Source organism: Tetrao urogallus (assembly GCF_951394365.1).
Source record: "Tetrao urogallus genome assembly, chromosome: 14".
Classification (NCBI taxonomy): Eukaryota; Metazoa; Chordata; class Aves; order Galliformes; family Phasianidae; genus Tetrao; species Tetrao urogallus.
The window spans coordinates 9905742-9927955 of NC_136827.1; the positions used below are offsets into that span (position 1 = coordinate 9905742).

General features: G+C 51.7%; 3 protein-coding genes across 3 annotated transcripts; 2 read left to right on the top strand and 1 right to left on the bottom strand.

Annotated features, from left to right (window-relative positions):
- Positions 1-969: 969 nt before the first annotated feature.
- On the top strand, positions 970-7071 carry KIAA1191 (the record flags this gene model as incomplete). The annotated part of the gene is made up of 7 exons (XM_079542389.1): positions 970-997; positions 1079-1269; positions 2195-2321; positions 3945-4069; positions 5980-6086; positions 6368-6507; positions 6863-7071. The coding sequence occupies 7 exons, from the start codon at positions 970-972 to the stop codon at positions 7069-7071; spliced, it is 927 nt and encodes a 308-aa protein (XP_079398515.1).
- Positions 7072-10478: 3407 nt separating this feature from the next.
- Positions 10479-16710, bottom strand: SIMC1 (SUMO interacting motifs containing 1; the record flags this gene model as incomplete). Its single annotated transcript, XM_079542255.1, has 10 exons — positions 10479-10699; positions 11374-11458; positions 11538-11694; positions 12665-12793; positions 13289-13462; positions 13801-13940; positions 14371-14440; positions 14847-15067; positions 15302-16030; positions 16441-16710. 10 exons carry the CDS (start codon positions 16708-16710, stop codon positions 10479-10481), a joined length of 2196 nt encoding a protein of 731 aa, XP_079398381.1.
- A 117-nt stretch (positions 16711-16827) lies between these two features.
- On the top strand, positions 16828-19715 carry THOC3 (THO complex subunit 3; the record flags this gene model as incomplete). The annotated part of the gene is made up of 6 exons (XM_079542192.1): positions 16828-17010; positions 17351-17507; positions 18297-18501; positions 18862-19023; positions 19110-19210; positions 19552-19715. The coding sequence occupies 6 exons, from the start codon at positions 16828-16830 to the stop codon at positions 19713-19715; spliced, it is 972 nt and encodes a 323-aa protein (XP_079398318.1).
- Between the last annotated feature and the right edge of the window lie 2499 nt (positions 19716-22214).

Below are 22214 nucleotides of genomic sequence, written 5' to 3' on the forward strand. Positions count from 1 at the left end.
CCGCGCTTAAAGGGGCCGCTCCGACCCCGGGGGGTGGAGAGAAAGGGAGAGAGGAAGGGGGAGGGTTGGTAGGTCCTTGAACGGACCTTATAAGCAAGAGGGGAGGAGGAACCGACTTTTTTACATGGTGTAGTAGGACAAGAGGGAATGGCATTAAACTAAAAGAGGCTTAGGTGAGACTTTAGGAAGAAATTCGCAACTGGAGCAGCTCGAGGTGGTCAGGGCCAGGTGGGATGGGGCCCTGCACAGCCTGATCCGGTGGGGGACAGCCAGCACTCGGCAGGGTTGAGGCAGGGTGGGTTTTGAGGTCCCCTCCAGCCCAGCAATTCTGTGATTCTATGGAAGAGGGAGGCAGGCAGTGGGGTCTGGAGCCTCCCCAGTGGTGCTAAGTGGAACGGGCAGGGCTCGTATAGTGGTGGAGGACGGGGCTGTGGTGGCCACGATGCCCGCGGCAGGACACGCCTATAACTCTTTACACCCAGCTGGGGCTGCCCCAGGCCACGCAGCCTCGAATGCGAGGTCAGGTTGCCTAGGAGGCTGTGGATGCTCCATCCCTGGAGGCGTTCAAGCCAGGCTGGATGTGGCTCTGGGCAGCCTGGTCTGGTGGTTGGCAACCCTGCACATAGCAGGGGGCTTGAAGCTGGACGATCATTGCGGTCCTTTTCAACCCAGACCATTCTATGACTGGCTGCGCAGAGCCGATGCTCCTAGTCCCCTCAGTCCCACCACGTTCCCGACTACATCTCCCGGCATGCCCCGCGCACACAGCCGAATCTCGCGAGACCGGCCGCCTATAAAGGCTCTCCCGCGAGGGGGCGGGCCCACTCACGTATCGCCTCGGGAGGCGGTGGTGGCGCGTTCCCGTGCCGTGACATGGCGCCACCGCTCCGCCCCGCGCCTCCCGCCGCGCCGGCCCGCCAGTCCCGCTGATCCCGCCGGTCCCGCCTCGCCGCGGACCGCAGCGCCGCCATGAGCGCCCGGCAGCCGGACGCCCCCGGTAAGGCCCTCTCCGCGCTGCGCGGCGGCCCGGGTCGGGCTCGGGCGCCGAGCTGAGCGCTGCCGGCCTCTCTGTTCGCAGCGCTGGAGCGGCGCGGCGGGGCGCTGCCCGGCAGGATGTCGCTGCCGCTGGGCGTGCCGCGGAGGGCCTTCAGCTACGACGACGCCCTGGAGGACACGGCGCCCATGACGCCGCCGCCCGCCGACTTGTGCGCCAACGTGCTGTGGAAGCAGCCCGTCATCCCCGAGCGCAAGTACCAGGAGCTCGCCAAGGTACGCGCTGCCCGGCCGCTGCTGCTCGGCACGGCTGTGGGCTGAGAGCGGCTCCGCGCTCCGTCTGGGCGGCCCTGTGTTCGAGGGGCCGCTGGCCAGCGGGGGAACTTGTGACCGAAGCACGCTTTGGGCTCCAGCTGAATGTAATTTAACCAGAGCAAATGACTTTGGGGATGCTTCGAGTGCAGGGCTAGCTCTTACGTTTAGAAGGTTTGGAATGTGCTTGAGCAGAAGCGGAATAACCTTGCATTCCTTTGAGCTTAACCTCTACTTTACGCTTCGTTTTACCGTCTTTCTTGTGGAAGAAGCCCAGGAGCTGTGGTTTGGCACAAAAATCAAGTGCTGTGGTCAGGGAACAGCAGCCCCTATGTTAGGAGGAGGCAGTCTGTGCCAGCAGGCTCCTTGTTTTCTGGCATTCACTGTCTGCTTCATTGCTGGGATCTCACTGTCAGCAGTGCAGCTTTGGTTCCTTTCAGTAAGAAACTGAAAGAATAAGAAATGAGGAGAAAATAAAAGCTAACCATCAGACAGCAGTGTGTGACTGCTGTGTACATACAGGTGCTTCTGCGCCGTCTGTGAACAGTGCTCTTGCCCTGCTGACCTTGCAGTCCAATTTGCAGTTATGCAGATGGAAATAGATACGTTCTAGTTTCTTTTCTGTTGAACTGCTTTGTACTAAATGTAGCAAATTGCTGGCTCTGAGCTCAGTGTGTTCTGACATGTTGGGTTGCAATCACTTGTTTGCTGCTAAGAATAATATTCAGGCCTTAAGCGTTCCTGGGCTAAGGCTAGAACAGCATGTGGACTTTTCTGTAGGATAAAGGCTAGCAGTTCTCCCTGGTGTTTCATTCAAGCCCTTAGAGATGCATCATGACAAAGAGCTGTGATAGTTCCTGATCTAAAGTGCCCTGCTTCTTCTGCACAGATTGAAGAAGGGGATGCTAACATGAATGCACCTGTCATAACTCCTTCATCTTCCACCGAAAGTGTGAATAAGGTACCTGTGGTGAAGGCCAAGGCCACTCATATCATCATGAACTCTCTCATTACAAGTAAGAGCTCGCTGTTCTGTACCGTGGTGATTAATGGGGTGTGGGCACATGAATGGTCTGTCATTGCCTCGAGGTAACTGCCAGAGCTCCTGGGTGCTTTGTGGATTCTTACTGCTCTGATCTTAAGGTGTGGGAGGTTTATAGAGGATGCTCTAGCAGGAAGCAAGAAATTAAAGAATAGGCCCTGTTTACAGCCTCTGTCTTGCCAGGTGCTGTAAGCTGTGTGATGAGGGGGAGTGCAGGGAATGTTCAGTGCTGATAGGGTGCTGCAGTCCACACCACACTGCTGCAGCCTGGTGCTGCTGCTACTGTATGTTTCTTATTAACTTGCTGTTTTCAGGGGATGGGTAGAGCTCTGCAACTAACTGAAGAGGTGTGGACAGTTGACATACCGAGCTAATGGAGCGCTCTGTGGCATTGCTGGTGATAGCAGCAGGTGTCTTGCTAACAGTAATGCTTTACAAACAAACCTTGTAAATCATGAAGGTTTAAAATCTAACTGGGTCAGTCATGTTTACAGAGAGCACAGTCTCTTTTGCAACAAGGGGAATTAATCACGTATTGCCCTGTGCCTGTTGCCTCTCTTAACATCTGGGATTAACTTTTTTCCTATTACCAGTGCTTTGAAAGGCTCCTAGACACGTTTAGATCAGCATTTTGAAATAGGCTTACACTTGTTTCTGACTTGGCTCAAAATTAACTGGCAGGTATTGGAAAATAATGTCCAGGAATAGGAACTTTCTGCTGGAAAACAGCTTCTGTTCTAGTCCAATGGCACAGAGCTAACCTAGGTAAAAGCATAATAGCCTAAAAATATTCCTGTGCAGTAAGAAGTTAGGAACTCCAAGCTGTTAATGAATTGTGAATAAATAGGCAAATAGCCTCTAGATTTCTCATACACAATGCACTATCCCTGCAAGTAACTTTAATGTGGAACTCTTCTCTTTTAAAGAAGACTTCAAGCTTTTTCCAGCAACTTTGATTTTAGATCTCCCAGTGAGTAAATTTCCAATGCTGATAGCAAAAACAGTGCTCATTTTTCAAGAGCTGAAGCTGTGTCAGCATGCTGGCTGCTGACCGTGCTTGGCTGAAGTAGCTTGTTTCACCTCGCGCAGAACTGCTGTGGGAATCTTTACCCCTGTTCTCCAAGTCTGTGTCAGATCAGTGTGGGCAGCATTTCAGAAGATGTGGCTTTTTTCTTTGGGGGGGAAAAAACCCCAAATCTAGGAGGGTACTTAAAATATTTTTGGGTACTTAAAATATTCTTATTGGGGTCTCCTAAATTTAGGATGCTGTAATTAGCAGTGGTGCAGCTTGTTGGGCAAGGTGAGTTTAATTACTGATGATGCATTTTGCAATACGTCCTCTGATTTGGGACAGATCACTGCTTATCTGAGTCACTTAGCCCTGTGCCTCAGGATAATTTTCCAGTGCACTCTGGATAGAACTGGTAGGTGGGCGGTTGGACTGGACGGTCTTGAAGGTCTTTTCCAAGCTCGATGGTTCTGTGATACACAGATACAAATGATGAAATGTCTGCCTCTTGGTCACTTCAGTTGTCTTTGTTTGCTACAACTGTCAGCGGGGTTCTTCTCTGCAAACATGTGCTCTTGTTGGTTGCAGAGCAGACTCAGGAGAGCATCCAGCGCTTTGAGCAGCAGGCAGGGTTGAGAGATGCTGGCTACACCCCCCACAAAGGCCTCACTGCAGAGGAGACGAAGTACCACCGAGTGGCTGAGGCGGTGCACGTAAGACTTGTTTTGCTTTGGCTGTTCCTGCAGGTTGTGTAGCCCAGCGCTTGTCTGCAACGTCGCTTTTGGAGTGTGCTGCTAGAGCTGTGCTTCAATTGCTTACTCTGGAAGCTTTGAGTTTATTGTATAGGGAGATTAACCTCTGAAATCTTGAAGCTAGCATTAGCCTTTGTAGTTTTGGAGCTTTTCTGGAAACTGCAGAATTCCACAGTAACGTCAGATTATCACTGTTTTCCAGTTGGTGGCATCTCTGTACAGAATCCAGTTTCTTGCTGTACCTTTTAATGGTGCCCTGCAGTACTTCAGTGAACTGTTTTGTCTTAGTGTTGTCTCTCTAGGGATAGCTTACAGAAATGCCTTCTGGGCTTTGAGGGCAGGTTTTGACATCAAGCACTGGTCTCTAATATGATTCTGTCTAAGAACTGGGAGAGATCTCTTTAATAGAAAGAGAAATTGAAGTTATCCTGAGCATTTTTCTTCTATGCAAATGTAATTTAGAGCATAGCTGTTTGTTAGATGTGTGAAGCACTCCCAGATCTTACTGTGCTGAGCACCACTAATGTGTGGGCAGGGCAGAGAAGGCCTTTGACATCTAAACTTAATGTGCTTGTTTTGAGAATTTTAAAGGTCCTATTCATAGCTTCCAGGTTGAAGCTTATTTTCTTAGTCTAGAACTACCTTCATCTCTTCCTCTGCTACTTTCCTCCAGTGTTTAAGATGCAAAGTACTTAAGTACTTCATCACATGTTTGTAGTGGTTAAGCAGTGAAGGATCTGAATTTAAAGCTCTGTTCACTGGTGCTTGAGTGATGCCAAGCCTCGTTTGACTCTTGTAATGAATCCAGGAGTTCCTGTGTGCTTGGACAGTGATGTTGGAGGTCTGAGCTTCTATTTGACTTCAGGCTGAACTAATTTTGCAGTGCCATTGAAAAGTTTCAAAACAAGTGCTGTTCTGTGTGGGTTGCCTGTTTCTTGAAACAAGCCTTGAAACAAGAAGTGGAGCACTTGTAAACCTCGCGTTTCTAGTGTGGACACTGGAAAATGAAATTGAAATTGCTTCTAACTGGAAATAAGATGGAGGTGCTCGATTACTGTGTTTCTGGTGAGCTCAGTTACCCACAGGAATCATGCAGTTGCAGGTCGGCAGTGAGCCATCCAAGTGTTCTCCTGCAAGGTCAAAGTTTGAATAACAGTGAATTGCGTTAGCGAGGCCTGGATGGCTGCAGGAAATGTTCAGAGAAGGTGCCTGTGTCGTCAGTGTTTGAAATATAACTGCCCTTCAAGTGACTTCTCTGAGGTTCAGTTTGTACCATCTGCATGAGTCGTAATAGCCTGGCTCATGTGCACCCCTCTCATGATTATTTTTTTTACTGAACGTGCTTTTTAAATGCAGCTCAACTTGGTGTTCTAAGAGCAGGGCTTTCATCTTCTTTTGTGGGTCACTTCTCAGGGTCTCCTTCTCCTAGATTTCTGTAGAAGGGCTGGTCTCCCCTTCATTGCAGAGCTTAGGGGACTGAAAGCTCTTGCTCTAGACAAGTGGCTGCTGTGACACTGAGACTTGTCACCCTGCAGCCAGCAGTTCTGTGCCTGGTAAGCTAGCTCTGCTGCAATGTAAGCACCTTCCTGTGAATGCTGGTGTTGAAGCAATGTGCTGCTGTTGATAAGACTCTAAGCTGGAGAGTGAGTTATGTTATCTTACTGTAGCTTGAAGTATGTCTTGAGCATAGTGGACTTCTGAAATGCTTGTATGTGACTTGGAAGGAAGCTTAACGTGTATGTGCAAGTACTGCAATACTGTGTGTAGCTTGAGGTGAGTTAATTAATTTCAGTTTTGACAGTAAAACTACCTTTGTTTGTTATGCCCTGTACTTAAGATGTTGCTTGTGCTTCTCTTGCCTTTCCTAACAGAAACTAAAAATGCAGAGTGGCGAAATGACAAAAGATGACAAACAAACATCTTCTGCTCAGTCCACTCCAAGCAGTACTCCCCACTCCTCTCCCAAGCATAAAAGCAGGTATGCTGTTTCTGTCAGATCACTTCCTCTGCTTTCCTGCAGCTTGTTGAGGTGGGGATGAGGGACTGTCCAAGGGGTGAAATCCATGGAATTGCTGTATGTTTGTATTATCTGAATGTATTGAAAGGTTACGGAACTTAAACATGCCTATCTTCATCCTGCTTGGTAGCAAATCTATTTAACATGCTCCTGGTAACTACATATACATTTCCTGGCGCACTGATGCCGCCTGAAGTATTGATTCTCTTTATATCTCAGTGATTTTTTTTTTGTTCCTCTAGGGGTTGGTTTAGTCAGGGATCTTCAGCTTCTATCACTGCCCCAGACTTTGTTGCCATGGAAGCTGGTGGAGACAGGTTGCCATCTGAAAGGTGGAGTTTTTTTGGACCCAAAGCCATCCAGAAGTCCACCAATGATCCAGGTATGTCCTCTGAAGTCTGCCCTGCCAGAGCTAGGGGAGAATTGTTAAAGAGCAAAACTGCCAGCTATTTCTGTTCACCTTGGGAATGTGTGCTGTTCATATCAGGACCTGTGCCAAAAGCAGTGTGAAGGTAACAGCTTTTTTGCTCTTCTGCTTTCTTGGCTGCCTGGTGGAACCAGAACTGGAAGTGTCACTCCTTGATGTGGACTAACTTTTAGATGACATGAGGCTGGTTGGCACTGTGTAGGCTTCCAGCAGATCTGGCTGTCAGTGGTACAATGCTCTGTACTGGTGGGAGTAGAAAAATGACACAGCTAGTTTTTGTAGCTTTTAATTGGGATTTTTTTTTCATCAGGAGGCTTTACCATCCAATCTTATAAGGGTGCTCAGAAGCCATCCCCAATGGAGCTGATGCGTGCTCAGGCTACTAGAATGACAGAGGATCCAGTCACCTTCAAGCCACCCAAAATGGACATTCCAGTCACAGAAGGGAGGAAACAATCTTCGCATTCCCATAATATCAAACCTCGGGATCTGAATGTGCTCACTCCAACTGGATTCTAGGAAGAGTGGTTCTGGTGTCTTCAGTGGGCTACAGGGTATCTTAAGCTCTGCTTTCCTGACCCATCGTGCTGCAGTAAAATAGGAATATCTCCTTTCCAGCTCTCCATCTCAGAAAAGGAAACAACTGTGACTGTCCTGAATTCAGGCCTGAATTGGTCTTGGAAAAACTCTTGCACTCATACTAAACCATGTAAATCATCTTCTCTGCTGTACTACACTAGTCCTATGTGCTCTGCAGCACTTGGAGACGTGCTTCCCTGTCACTGTGCTGCAGTAAAACCTGGAACTGATTTCTGTGGGAGAGGACTGCATGTAGTGTGCAGTAGGCTGGCTTGTCTGCCTGTAGTCTGTCTTGTCATGCTCAGTGCTGAAGTACCCTCAAGAGGACCATGGTTCTGTCTGTTGTTTACAGAACACCAACAGAAAATGGTGAAAACAAGAAAGGACCCAAAACTGGACCACTATATGCCAGGAGGAAAGCTACTCTGGCCATGTGATAAGTCTGCTTTAAATGTGCAGCTCACTTCTGTTGTCACCTCATAGTTCACCTAGTACTTGTTCCTGGTTTAATTTCAGAAGCACTGTCTGCTCTAAGATGCTCTTGTTAGAAAGGCAGAGAGCAGAATCTAACGGGACCTGACAGTAATAAGGAGGAATTGTTTCTCTTCCAAGTCTTCAGGTTCCTCTAAAAATGGTGGGAATGACCAGAGCTGGTGTGGCTTGAGCCATATGATCTTTTCTGTGTGCAAAACAACGCTGTCCTGGCCTGTCCTAGACAACAGACATACAGTAGTTGTGGCACTCTGCCTTGATTGTTTTTGTTCTAGCATCTTGTGTGAACCATGTATAGAAGTGTATTAGACATCAGTGGCACTTCTCAAATGCAGCCATTTTTTTGTTTTGTTTCATCAGCATTAAATAGGTTTTGCAGGGCTCGCTGAAGGCAGAGTGGAAGATGAAGAATTCCTTCACTCAGTAGTACAGACAGTTAACACTTTGATGAATAGTGGGAGGACCTCCTAGCTACCATCCAGTCCCCTTGTGCGCTGTAGGCAGCGTTGCTGTGTGATCGTTACCTGTCCTGTGGCAACCAGGCATCCTCTTCCTTGACATCATGATTGTGTTGCAGAGTGCCCTCAGCCAGAAGCAGGCTTTCTGTAGTGGGGAGAGCGTTTGAAGCTCTTCTGTTACGAGGACTTCTCACAGAGTTGGCTTAAGGTAACAGTTGTGCTCTGCAGTGTCTGCCTGCTCCAGCCATCCATCCATGAGGGTGAGGCAGGATTGGCTCACTTGGCCATCTGCTGTACCCTCTGAAGAACTGTATTTTGTGGCTCTGCTTCATCGTAAGCTTCAACAGCACTGCCAGATATTGAAAATCTCCCACTCAACTGAGCAGTTATTGCCACCAGTCACTTGCACCTTGGGAATCAATCTCTTATTTGATGTTAATTTATTGTCTGTGTCATGTCTTCAATGTGTATGATTTTTTTTGTTTATTACAAGAAAATAAAATCCTTGTGAAATGAGGTCTTTGTTTATTAGCATTGGTAATGCATGCATGGAAGAAATCAGGCTATGCAGTATCTACCGGGCTGCTTGCTACTGGCCTACGAATGTGGGGTCTGTATGGCTGTAGTAACATGCACTGGGGTAAAGTACTTACTGTGTAAATCTCCTTTGTGACTGGGGGACTAGGTTTAAGGCCAGATTCAGTCCTGTTTTTGGCTTTTTTTGCTGATGAAACAGCATGAAACCTTAGTATTTCTTGAGCTATTCAGATGATTGTGTTGTTTGTTCTTGCCTAGAGTTACCCAGCTCTTGGTGGTGTCCATTTCCTTTGCCTTTGTTTGGTTTGGGTGCTGCTGTGGCACTTACAGCATACATCTCTTCTGGACTGGAGGTGACTGGGCTCAATACTGATGTCATGTTTTTCTTTGAATGTTTGCAGAGCTGAAAGAGCAATACTACTTTGAACACATGGATAGTCTTGTCTTGTCTACTGCTGTAGGTCTTAGTTGTGCAGACTAATCTCGTTGTTTAGTTGCAAAAGGCTGTTCTTTGTGTGATATTCTTCTTTGCTTGAATTTTTGTCCTGGATCTCATCAGCATATCAGAAAGAAGTATCTGTAACTGGTCCTTCTGGAAAGCAACTTCTATACTAGCCTGATGGCAGAAATCTTTTCTAGTGGAATATAAGAACTAAAAAGTACATCAAAATTGAGTACATCAAGCAGGAGAAACAGCTTCCTGGGGCAAGGAACGTTTGGTGTTTGCACTGTTGGAAATTCTTCTGGCCTGTTACTTCAAACACAACTTCACTCCCCCTGGATGGCATACCTCTGGTTTAAAGGGAGATGCAGAACAGATCACCCATTGCACACCTGGTGTTTGGAGAGAGGCTTCCTAAAGAGCCAAGGGTCATGGCTGGCTCTAACTTGTGAAGTTTTAGGCTGATGCCAGACTTCTGCTAGGTGCATGGCTGCATAGCCAGTACCAGATCTACAGTGCATTCAATGCTCCTTTCAGGACTACTGCATTCCTGGCCATCGCTGCAGCTCTGTTCTCCTGCACTCTGCTCTCTTAAGGCTCTTAATCCTGCTCTCTGGAGCATGCACTGTAAAATGGCTGAGCTGCCAGGGTTTGCCAAGCACAGGGGCAGATCAAAGGGTGATGGGCAGATATGGAAGTCCTACTCTCATTTGCAGGGAGATCATTGTCTGTTTCTGATGAACTCAGGACCTTCTGTGAAAGTACCAACTGCTCTCTGAGCTCAGCTGACTCATACTTCAGTTGGTGGCATTGGATTTGCATTCGGTGCTGCTCTTGGCTGTATGTACTTGACTGCACTGCAGATACTTCAGAGCATTCTAGAAGATGTGCTGCTTGTCCAGTCCCATCTCTTGACATGGCTGAGGTACCTTGCTTGAAGTCACGTAGATGTATTTGATTTGCAGCAGAAAGGCTCGTTCCTGGAGGACTGACAGGTGTGAGATCTTGGCACTGAGACTCTTCTCTCTGTATCCCACACCCATGTTTTTGAGAAGACTGTCAACTTTTCCTGAGCACTGAACAAATAGCTTGGCATCGTGCTTGCTGTGCAAACTACCATCACTTCATGGCTGCTTTAGTCTAATGCCATTCCAAGGTACAGCAGCAGAGCTTTGTGTCTTTTAAACAGGACACCAGGATGGAAGAGCCAATAAATACAGAAGTAATTTATTTTTCAAAGATACACAAAGTACTTCGTAAAACTGTAGGATGAGACAAGATTGAAAGGAAATTCTGAGACTTAGAAACCAGATATTTTTTTTCCCAAACATACAACAGGACAGATGACATGGGCATCTGCAGTATGAGACAGGTCTCTGAATTCATAGCTTTCCTTCCTGCTACAGTGGTTGGCTCCATCAGGTAGCAGCGACAGTGAGAAACAGTTTTTTGAGCATGCTCACTTTCTCCTTGAGCTGCACAGGGAAGGGCTCCTCCAGGATCTGCTGCATTCGTCTAAGAAAGTCCTTTATCTTCAGGTGGATGTCCAGCTGGCTGATGTCATCATCATCTTGGAGCTTGGGCTTGGCTTTCTTAATGATCAAGTCCACCCGCTCACTGAGTGAGCTCCGTAGGTGCTCTGCAAGAGGAAATGCTGTTGGGGGAGGTAACACAACGGGTTGTCTGACCTGTTAAGGGTCAGACTGCAGAATCCCTTAGGCAGCACTGTGCTGTGGTGAAGAACAGCAGGGAATTGTGCAAAGCCTTTCATGGCTATGCTTGATACTTCAGCTTTGCACTGATTTCTCCTGCTCAGTCTGCACACAGTGTCTGCGAAACCTTGAGGGAGCAGGGCTACATAGCTCCTCTCTTCCAGTGTTAGTACCAGACTGGACCAGTGGACCCTGGAAGAATTCATTGAGCTTAATGCTCCAAATGTGCATTTATCTATGAGAGCCTTAACCCTGGTAAAGCAGAAGAAGTTGGCAAGAGACTTTTAGGAATGTTTAAATATTTTTTTACTTGCCCTACCCTGTTCTAAACCAGTGTGTGTGCAGCTCAGTTGTACTCTGCAGCCAGCTTTGCAGAGCTGGGGTTGATGCTGTAGGATGTAGGCTATTTCTCAGCAGCTAAATGTGTTGTGTGCTCTGCATGATGCATTATCATTTCTTTGCTCTGAATGCAGAGAACAGTTACCAGCAAGAATGGAAGCACGTTATCTTTCTAAGACTGTGACTGTGAGCTCAAGAGCGATGAGATGAAGAAGTATTCCTTGGACTGTTCTGTTTATTAAGACCAGATCAGGCTACTTACCTGCTATTACATTTTGGTAACTCAGCAGCAGCAAGCTCAAGTACTGCAGCAGCTCATCCCATTTTTGCCACGTAGCTACTTCATCCTATGACAATAGATGGTATTTGGTTTTATGAGTGGTTTTCTCAGGAGATGCCACAGAAGGGGGAAGGATGGCTGGTTACCTGGTATTGCAGCAGCACAGAGGAGTGGCCTAGAAAGTAGAGGATCTTGGACAGAGACAAGGGCAAGCTTGTGGGCACATCACAACTGTGCTGGAACATCATCTCTAGCAGTTTGCAGCGCAGCAGGTTGCTCTCCATGGTGTTTAAGAGGGCTTCCCTGCAAGGCAAATATTTACTGTGGTGGAGACAGCACAGCCTGTCAACAACTACTGCAACAACTACTGCAACAACTACTTCAGTGTGTTCCTGGTCTCCTGCTGATGCTGATCTGGTCAAGGGTGGGTGACAGAAGTGTCTGCCTTGCTGTACAGTTAAAGCAAACCCACCAATATGACAGAAACCTTTGTTATGCAACTCGACTATGGGCATGTTTCCAGTCCTTAGATCTGACCTGCTGCAAACTGAGGTTGGTGTGGTGTGTGAAACAAGCTTAGCTGTTTCACCTGACCCTGCCCAGCATCCTATGCAGAAATTATCCATTCCTGCTGACTCACAGGGAGCATAGCCAAGCAAATGTGAAGTGGGATTAGCTGCCAGTGAACTACAAGTACTGTCCTGCAATGAGCGATAGCTTGGTTAGAGTTGGACTTGTTTAGACTGGTGTGTGCTCAGAGTGAGTTTTGCTAAAAATATCTGAACAGGCTGCTTGCTGGGATTGGCAAACATGAGTTTGGAACAGTTGGGGGCCTAGTGGTCTCATGTCTGTTAGAGCCAGTCATGCCCCGTGTGTTGTCTTTAAATACAATGCTTCTTACCAATGCAAACAAAAGCACATCCAGGTAGTGCTGTAGGAAGTGTATTTTGAGTATTTCTGTATTTCTCATTGGCCCCTGGGAATCGGTGATGTGTTTGCTAGCACTTGACTGTGCTGATGTGGATTACTGCTTTTTAGTCCTCCTTGTAGTTCTATGGTGAGAGAACTGGTTTTCTCAGCATCACACTGGCCTGGGATAGTGCCTGGGGATCAGCTGGTAATACTGATGGGATCTCTCAGTCCTACAGCTGTGTTCATGCTGGCTGGATCAAAAGCAAGTCTGTCTTTCTATGCTCCATACTTCTTAATGAACCCAGAAATAGGGAGTAAGACTACTGCCCAGAAAGGAGATGCTGCTTTGCACATTGCTCACCTTTGGCTCCTTGTGGGAATATTCAGTAAAAATGGGAATATTAGATCTGCGATCTTACAGGAGCTGCAGTTGGGAGATCTGTCCACTTCCACTGCAAAGGACAGCATCCGCTGGAGGAGGAGCATTGTCCTAGGTTAGAAAAAGAGTCAACAGTGTGAAAGAATACCCATTGGTTTGCACAGTTAAACACTGGAGGTGGCTAGTTCAGCCTTGTGCCTTAGGATCATCAAGGAATGCAGCAGGTTACATTTGGTTTGCTTCCTACAAAGCCCTGTGTTGTCTCTTAGAGTACGTTAAATCTGATGCTCTTGGAAGCAGAGCCATTTCCCACATGGACATTAGGGAGGTCTCAGTGGGTGTACTGAGCATTAGTGGGGCAGCCTGGGCTATGGGCTGAGAGCTCTGGCCTCATTTAAGAGGAAAGCACTCTATGAACCAGCTTCCTGCCAGGCAAGGAAGTCTCTTGCTCCCCAAGTCTTTACTTGCCCTAGAGGAAAATGCCAGGAAAGCTGACCACAGGTACAACCTCTCTTCCTTGATAAGATAGAGACAGAGGATGGACTTGCTTTTCTAACTTGAACCCCATATTATCATCAGCAGGGAGCCAGGATTTGTGGGACTTACTTCTGGGAGAAGAATGTTGGTGGAGTCAGCTGTGCTTGGTTAGTGCTGGCTGGCTGTGCTGCAGGTGAGCAACGTTCAGCTCCTGCTGATGAGCGTGTCACTTCTTGCGTCTGCTCCTGCAGCTGGAAGAATCTGGCTCCTGTCACTACTGCAACCAACCATTCAACCACCTCCCTGGGACAGACACAGGAATGTTAGATGGGCCTGGCTTTGCTGTGTTCTGACCTCCAGCTCCACTTAGAGCTTGGAGAAAGACCCTGAGGAAGAAGGATATGTCTTGATTGGACAGCCTTTTTTTTAAAAAAAAGTATGCTTGTGACTGATAATGCCCTCGTATTGTTTGTGGTTGTTTATGGTCATAAACATGCTCGTTTTCTTCATAGCTAGCCCCTACCTACACTTTTTGAAGCTTGTTTCTTGAAAAGTCTGGACTTGAATCTCAACACACATTCCATAAGCTCCTGCCTCTCTGCAGCTAATTAGAGTACAGGAGAGGAGGACGCATCCCTTACTTGACATTGTTGAAGCATGTATCACAGGAAAGCACTTTCTTGCTTATTGACTTCTGCAGCAGCCTCACGTTTTGATGGAAGTCATCCTCCAAGGTCTGCACCACATATTGTAGGAAGAGGAGTCGTCCAGGGAGCTTCTCCTGAGGGCAGATAGAGATGTTGTGAGCCTGATAGAGCTGCAGGGCAAAGAACACCAGGGAATGTGGCTTTTTGGGAATGGGGTGATGTATGTGACTGAGGAATAGCACATCTGTTCTTTTAGTGGGGCTGCATGGCTTCAGCAATGCCCCAGGGCTTCAGCTGGGGCTGTTTGACTTGGGCTTCTCATGTATTGCTCCGGTTCAAAATGCTTTTGTCTGCTGCTGTGGTTTCTTCAGATTCGTCAACCTGCCTGCAGTTGTACAGCATGCTAAGGAGTACCATGGATAAAAACACTGCTGCCTTCAGCTGCAATAGAACTGCACATTAGACTGAGCTGTTGTGCAGCAGAGCAAGGCCAGGTGATGCTATGGGGCAAGCACCAGGTACTGGGTGATCCCTGCCTAATGTGACACATGCAGTGCTGAGTACCTGGCTCTCCATGGTGTATTTCAGCAGCGTCCAGTCCCATCCTACTGTGGTGGTGTTGGCTGGATGGAGCCTGCAAGAACAGCACCATCTATTTGTGCTGAGCTGCCACACTGGCTGCCTTGAGGTCAGGCAGCCCGCACCCCAAACCTCCCGTTTCTGCCTCCCATGTCTGCTTGCTGCTGTCCCCTTTTCAGCTCTGCCTTCTTCCTTTCTCCTCCTGTGTCAGATTTTTGGAAGCACCTGATGGGCTGTACTCTATGAACAGCACTGGCACACCTGTGGCCTCATGTCACATTCTGCCTGACTGCAGCACAGCAGAGGCAGCAGAGAGCTGTTCTAGCCCGTACAGCAGGCTAGAGGACCATCATGCATTACAGGGACGCTTACTCTCTGTTCTCTGGTGAGAACTACACAGGATGACCCTTATACTGGGCACCTAGCCAGCCCCAGGGCATGGTGGCAAAGGGAACACGTACATTTGGATCTTCATCAGCAATGTGTAGGTGTTCTGGAGGATCTCCTCCTGCTGAGAGTTCAACAGGATCTGTCTGAGCAGATGGGAGACGATCTCTTTGGGAGGGCAGTGCTGGCAGGAGATGAAGTCACTCAGAAAATGCAAGGTTCCCTCCAAGAAGTTCTCCTCCATGGTGGTGCGTACCATGCTCATCTTACTGCTGGGGATGAGCTTGGGTTTCTGCTGTGTGCAAGACAACGGGCAACAGGTGAAAGCCAGCTCCCCGTGGTACAGAGGAACCTAGCTGTGATTTGAGGCCCACCATTAAGAGAACTGCAATAACCAGAGATCCCAATGGCCTGGCAAAGCTTCCCCTGAAAGGGGAAGTGGAGCAGGGGCAGCCCGTGCTCCATCCTCTGCCACAAGAACTGCTCTGAATGGACCGGGCTGGGCAGGAGTTGCTCTGAACCCATTTACCTGTGGTGCTTCCCTGTCAGATGCTGCACCATAAAAGAAGAGGTGCTGGACTCCGCTCCTCCTGAAATAGCGCAGTTTGTTTAGCCAGACCATGCTGTCAGCTTTAGTCCTGCCTGAGGTCACTTGTTGGATTGCTTCTTGTGAGCCACCTGCTTCCAGAAAAGTCCCGTTGGTCCTTCGTGGGCTCTTAGTGATGCTGGCTGGAGCAGGGCTCAGTCTTGGGGGGAGCTTCCTTGGCTCGAAAGTAGGGGGAGTCTCCTCTATGCCATGTTTGCTGCCATTGCTGTCCAAGATGAAGGGGGATGGTGAGAACAGCACTTGGTCCAGCTGCATGATGGCCAGGGAGCTCGAGTCAGTGTTGTATGTGGTGGTGCTGCAGCTTGGTTCCAGGCTGCAGAAGGAGCTGCGGTGGCTGGAGACAGGAGAGAAGCTGCTCTTGTTCTCCACTTTTACTGCTGTGCCTGTGGCAGTACTGGGCTGTGTGGGATAGCCATGTAAGGGTGCTACAGGGATCAGCTCTGGGCTCGTCTCCACTTCTTGCTTTGTGCTGAAGCAAAGCTGGGGATGGGATGTGTGCACGATGGGGGAAGCAGACACCTGGTCCTGGACAGTACAGTCTGCAGCAGGGGGAGGACTGCAGGTGTCCTCCTTTGTCAGGTCAATGATGGGGATGTAGTTCCATGGCAACGGCTCTGAGTTTGTGTCCTCCTGGGTGAGATCGATGATCTCCTGTGGGGACGAAAGGGTCAGTGGTGTGAGCAAGGATAGCGGCTGGGTACCTCAGTCCTCCCCTGCTCACCCAGGACAGCAGCCCGGTGAACACTCAGAGTAAAGCAGGAGCCTGGCCACGGGGCTGGGGCAGCCCTGTGCCCCGCTGACAGCCCGGCCCGTGCTCTTCTCTGCTCTCCTCAGCTCCCCCAGCCTCCCCTGGGCCCAGCACTACCTTCACATCCATCGCACGGCAGCACAGCTGGGACACCGTGGAAACTTTTGTAAAGACGTGCAAGAAAACCAATTTCAATTCATTTTTCCTGCCCGAGGCCTTCTGCCTTCCCTCGGGAGGGCCGCGTGCAGCCCGGCCCCGATGCCCGCTCCGGGGGAGCCCCGCGGGGCCGCTGCTCGGCGCGTCCCCTCGTTACCGGGCAACAACTGCCGCGGAACCGCGGCCGACGGACGCCCGGCAACCCCCCGCCCCGCGTTCTGCCCTCTCCGGTCTGCCGGGGGTTGCGGCCCCGAGGGACGGGGCGGGAGAGCGGCACTCCGCGCGGCAAAAGCCCGAGGACAGGGCAGAACTGCGGCGCTCCGTACGGGAGCGGGGCGCCCGGCCGCAGACTCACCGCGGGGGGCGGCGGAGGGGAGCGGCCGCCCTCCGAGTCCGAATCGCCGACGAGGACGGCGCCGTCCGACATCGCCGCCGAGGGCGCCCTCCGCGGGCCGAGCCGGGCCGTGCCGCGGCGGCGGAAGCTGCGTCAGGGCGGCGGGGCGGGGCGGGGCGGGGCGGGCGGTGGCGGCGCGGCGGGGCGGGCATGGCGCTGTCGCCCTACGTGCAGGCCATGCAGGAGCTGTTCCGCGCCAACACGCGCAGCCGCGAGTTCCCGGCGCACGGCGCCAAGGTTCACTCCGTGGCCTGGAGCTGCTGCGGCCGCCGCCTCGCGTCCGGATCCTTCGATAAAACCGCGAGCGTCTTCCTGCTCGAGAAGGACCGGCTGGTGAGCGGCGGGAGCGGGCCGGGAGCAGCGCTCGGGGCTGCGGGCTGCGCCGGGCGAGGAGCGGGTGTGGTGGGGCTGGGAGCTGGAAGTTGGGAGCTGGGAGTTGGGAGTTGGGACCGGGCGAGGAAACTGGGAGGAGAGAGGGAAATGGGAGCGGGGTGCCGGGCAGGACTGCCAGCCGGCACCGCTGAGTGATGGAACGGCTGCTTTGGAAGGGCCCAGAAAAGCCCCCGAGCCCTGCCGTAGGCTGGCCGCCACCTCCTCGTTCGAGCTGCCTGGGGCTCTGTCTGTGGCCTTGGGCACCTCCAGGGGTGGAGGCACGGCTCTCTTCTTTCTCCAGGTAAAAGAGAACAACTACCGCGGCCACGGTGACAGCGTGGATCAGCTCTGCTGGCATCCCAGCAACCCCGACCTCTTTGTCACTGCGTCCGGGGACAAAACCATCCGCATCTGGGATGTCCGCACCACCAAGTGCATCGCCACCGTCAACACCAAAGGTGGGTCCCTGCTTCTCCGGGGGTCAGTGACACAGCCCTTCCATTGGTACTGGTGATTGAGGGCTCTTTGCGTACTGCTTCTAGTGTTGTTTCACACTCAGCCAGCTTCAGCTGGTGTAAGGAGCACAGCGAGCACAAGGTCTGCTTTATGCTGGTGTCAGGACTGGAGGCACTGCTGAGCTGTGCTGGTGGCTGTTAAAGGGCCATGGGAACTTGTCTGGAGTCTGTGGGCAAGAAGGCTGGAGGCTGGGGAACGTGTGTTTGCAGAGGGAGACGTGGCAGAAGTCCAAGTTTACATGGATTCATAAAGCAACCATTCACATTAATGGTTTGACTAACCCAGCTACCATCTCTGGCCTAAGAAATCTCTGTCTTCCAACAGTTGGGGTTGAGAATAGAGTTGTAAGGTGATATATCTGTAGCATTCCTTGGGCCTCCCCTCCTTCACACGCACGTGCTGTTGGTTGTTGGATTTTCTGGATATTGGAGATCGCTGGGTTGAGAGGGTCTTTTGATATGACCTTGCTTGGTGGTTGCTGTGTCTAAAATGGAAAGGCTAGCAATGCAGTCCTAGTGGCTTGAAGCTACAGTTCTCAGTTTAATTTTCAGTGCAGAGTTTCAGTGTTAAATTGCAGACCTGGCAGTTCTTCCCATCTGGGAGTGATTCAGAGTTAGTGGAGCACACCGTGGCCTCGAATCAGAAATAAAAGCCTCCTGTCTGCTTGACACGCTGTGGCTCTTGCAAACTGCTATGTGGCAATGGGACCTACTGCTTTTTTGTCCCTCTAGGGGAGAACATCAACATCTGTTGGAGCCCTGATGGACAGACCATTGCAGTGGGGAACAAGGATGATGTTGTCACCTTCATTGACGCAAAGACGCATCGCTCCAAAGCAGAGGAACAGTTCAAGTTTGAGGTGAATGAGATCTCCTGGAACAACGATAACAACATGTTCTTCCTCACTAATGGGAATGGCTGCATCAACATCCTCAGGTGGGTGCCTGTGGTGAGTAGGGTACCAAGGCTGGCTGCCCTGGTGCATCGCTGCTTGCTGAGGCAGATTGCAAACCCCTCTGCTGCTTTTGGGGAGCCAGAGTCCCACATCCCAGTGATTCCCAGTCACTGTGATGTGAGCAAGCTTGCCTGGAAGGAAGTTGCCCCATTCCTGGGCTGGACTCTCTGTATGTGACTGTGATGCTTTTCCTTGTTCACTTAACACTTAAAGTTTCCAACAATGTCATCCTGCACTGTTTTGTTTCACACCTGGTCCCAGCATGTCTCACGCCTGGCCTCTTTTCATAGAGGCCCTGTGCTTTTCTCACTGCTTCCTGCCCTCTCTCTTCATCTCCACAGCTACCCAGAACTCAAACCCATCCAGTCCATCAATGCCCATCCTTCAAACTGCATCTGCATCAAGTTTGACCCCATGGGGAAGTACTTTGCCACAGGCAGCGCTGATGCTTTAGTCAGCCTCTGGGATGTAGATGAACTGGTGTGTGTGAGGTGCTTCTCCAGGTAGGTAGTGCTGTCCTGGAGTTTGCTCCCCTCCCCAGTGACTGTCTAGGGGATCCCTCACTGTCTGCTTTGCTCTACTGCTGCAGGCTTGACTGGCCTGTGCGAACACTGAGCTTTAGCCATGATGGGAAGATGCTGGCATCGGCATCAGAGGATCACTTCATTGACATTGCAGAGGTGGAGACAGGTAATGGTTTGCTTTTGGGGTGCAGTAACGAGGGAATCTGATGGAGATGCGCTGGTTTAGCTGAGAGGGCACTGGAAGAGGCAGTTTACTTACGAAGAGCTTGGCTGTGTGCAGCAGAGCACCAAGAGGGGGAGCCTCTGCCTCATCAGACTGCTGTAGATATGCATGTCATGTCTATGCCTTGTCACCAGGAGATTAAAAGGCGCTGGAGCAGCGTTTGTTCCTCCTCTGCCCTGCGTGGGAGGGAAGAGGCAGGTGTTTAGCTCTGCTTTGTGCTACAGGTCAGCCTGCAGTGGAGAGCAGGAGGCTCTCCAGGCTGATGTGGGCCCTTTTCTGTGCAGGAGAGAAGCTCTGGGAGGTGCAGTGCGAGTCCCCTACCTTCACAGTGGCCTGGCACCCGAAGAAGCCTCTGCTGGCTTTCGCCTGTGACGACAAAGATGGCAAATACGACAGCAGCCGAGAAGCAGGCACTGTCAAGCTCTTTGGGCTCCCCAATGACTCCTAATGGAACTGCAGCAGGGCAGGGCACCAGAGATCGCGACACTTCCCCACCCTCAGGGATGGAAGAGAGCTTAGTTAGCATAGGACGGGGTAAGGATGTCGGTCCTCTCCTTACCTGCTTGGCATTGCCATCACCTTTGTCTCAGCTCCACGTGTGCTGCTCTCAGAAGCTTTTGTAAAAAGCAGCTTGTGTGCTGGTGAGGATGGGGGGTGCCAGCAGGGCTCCTGCACCATTTCAGGGCTGCCTCATCCCTGGGGCATGGAAGGTCTGTTCCAAAGGCAAGCGGCCAAAGAAAATCATGGAATGGGACTGCTGAAGGGGCCTCCTGAGATGAGAATGCTGCTCTAGGGCAGCAGTGTGGAAGCCCCAGCGGCAGGCTCCCCAGCAGCAGTGAGCTATGTGATTGCCCCTTCCGTCCTCCCCCACAGCCTGGTGGTGAGGGCAGCCCTGGAGCATGGCCTGTCCCTTTGTTGTGCAGAGGATCAGAGGGGCAGTAAGGGGAGGGTGTGGGGGCATGCACCCGGGCTGTGGCATTTTTTTTGTATTTGTGGTTGTTTTTATAATTTTGATAAATCCTCTTCCATAACGAAGGTTCCTGGAGCTGCTGTGAGAGCAGGAGGAGATGAGCAGGGAAAGGAGCGTGGTGCTGAGCGGCCGCTTCCACTGCCAGCACGGTGTGGCAGTGGGTCAGCCCCACTGGCAGGGGTCTGTGTTGAGGCCTCGTCCCCGTCTCGTGTCGCCCCACCAGAGGGCGCTGTGCCCCCACACTGGGGACAAGATTCTGAAGGGATGCTGCTCAGGATGGGGACAGTCACGCACAACTGTCCCCATCCCATAACCCAGCCCTGCCCTCCCTGCTCCAGCTAGCAGCACCCACACGAATGGAGCGGGGCCGTGGTGGCAGCAGAAGACACCTGCTTGACCCACGGCTGCTGGCCTAAGGCTGAGCTGTCCCTGTGCCTCCCTGCCCCCAGGGGAGCAGAGTGGGGCTCTTCCCCACCGTGCGCTGGGTCACGTTGCAGGCACTCGCTGGAGAGGAGGTGCTGGCGCAACCTGCCTGTGATGGAGACCTTGCCCGCACGATCTCTATCATTTCTTAGCCTAATATTTCCTTCTGACAGAGGCTTTTCCAGGTGACTGCACTGCTGATGCCGCCTGGGTAACAGCTGAGCTTTTTGCTGTTAAATGATGGCAAATCAGTCGAAGCTGAGGCTGGCTGCAGGCAGAGCCCTTCCGAGCTGTGCTGCATCAGGATTGCAGTGCCAGGGGCTGTGCTTGGCTGAGGGGTGCGAGGCACCCCTTGCTTGGTGTGTACCTCTGGCATCTGCCCCTGTTTTTGGGGAACTGGGATTGAGGTACCCCCAGCCTCAGCCCCAGAAGGCTGTGTCTAGAAAAAGAGCCCTTGCACCCTGTGGGTGACTCCAGTTATTATGGGGGGAGTCCCAGAGCGATGGGGAAGGAGCCCCCCTACCCATGGGTCTGCAGGATGGGCTGCAGAACCCTTTTGCCTTGTCCCCAGCTCCATTGAGGGCACTGGGGAACAGGAGGCAGCTTGGCTGAGGGCAGCACTGGGGAACTATGGAGATTTTCCCTTCACCCGTGGCCTGGCTTCTGGGTGCCATGCAGGCTGAGGATGAACCCTGTGCCCTCCGGTAGTGCATTGAGTGGCCGGGTCTCAGCCCTGGGGGAAGATGGAGCGGTGGGGAAAGTGACAGGGAAGTAAGGGCTGAGAAAAGGCCGGAGCAATGTACAAATCCCTTTATTTTATTAGTTTGTCAAAGACTAGTTCGAGCAGGATGGTCACAGCATGACTGCGAAGCCCCGAGCTGCCCTCTGCCTCCCTGGAAGGGCTGGGCTGTGTGGCTGGGGGCTGTGGCGGGGGAAGCATGGGGGTAGGGAGGACAGGAGCACGGTACGGCAAGGGCCGGGGGCCGGGGCGATGGCGTGCCCCCTGTTGGGACGCAAGCAGCAGCTCCTGGGATGTACCCGGGCAGCTTTGCCCATGGGAGCTGTGTGCCCAGCGCCGGGGGGGGGCAGCCCGGGAGAGGCTCTGCAGCCTCCAGCCCCGTACTGGGTTTATTGCAACCCGTGGGCACGGGGCTCTCGGCTCAGCGCTGCGGGCGGCCCCGGGGACTGCGGGGCTTTGGGGTTTGAGGCGTGAGCAGCGGACACGAGGACGCATGGAGCAACGGGGCGCACCCTGGCACACAGACACTAATGCGAGAACGGGGGGCAGCGGGGCCGAGACACGGACGAGCGAGCGGTGGGGACAGTGGGGACGGGGCAGGGGGACGAGGCAGGGGGGTTCCCTGCCCCGCACACGCCTTTATACACGGTCGGCGGAGCGCGGCGCCTGCTCCTCCCGGTGCTGAAGTATTGCAGTCTAACTGATATGGCTTTAACTATGGGGCCAGAGATGCGGGAAGGGGGTCCCCTCCAACCCCCCGATGCTGCGGCACACCGGGCAGCCCCGGGGGACCCCCGTGCCCGGGGATCAGGGAT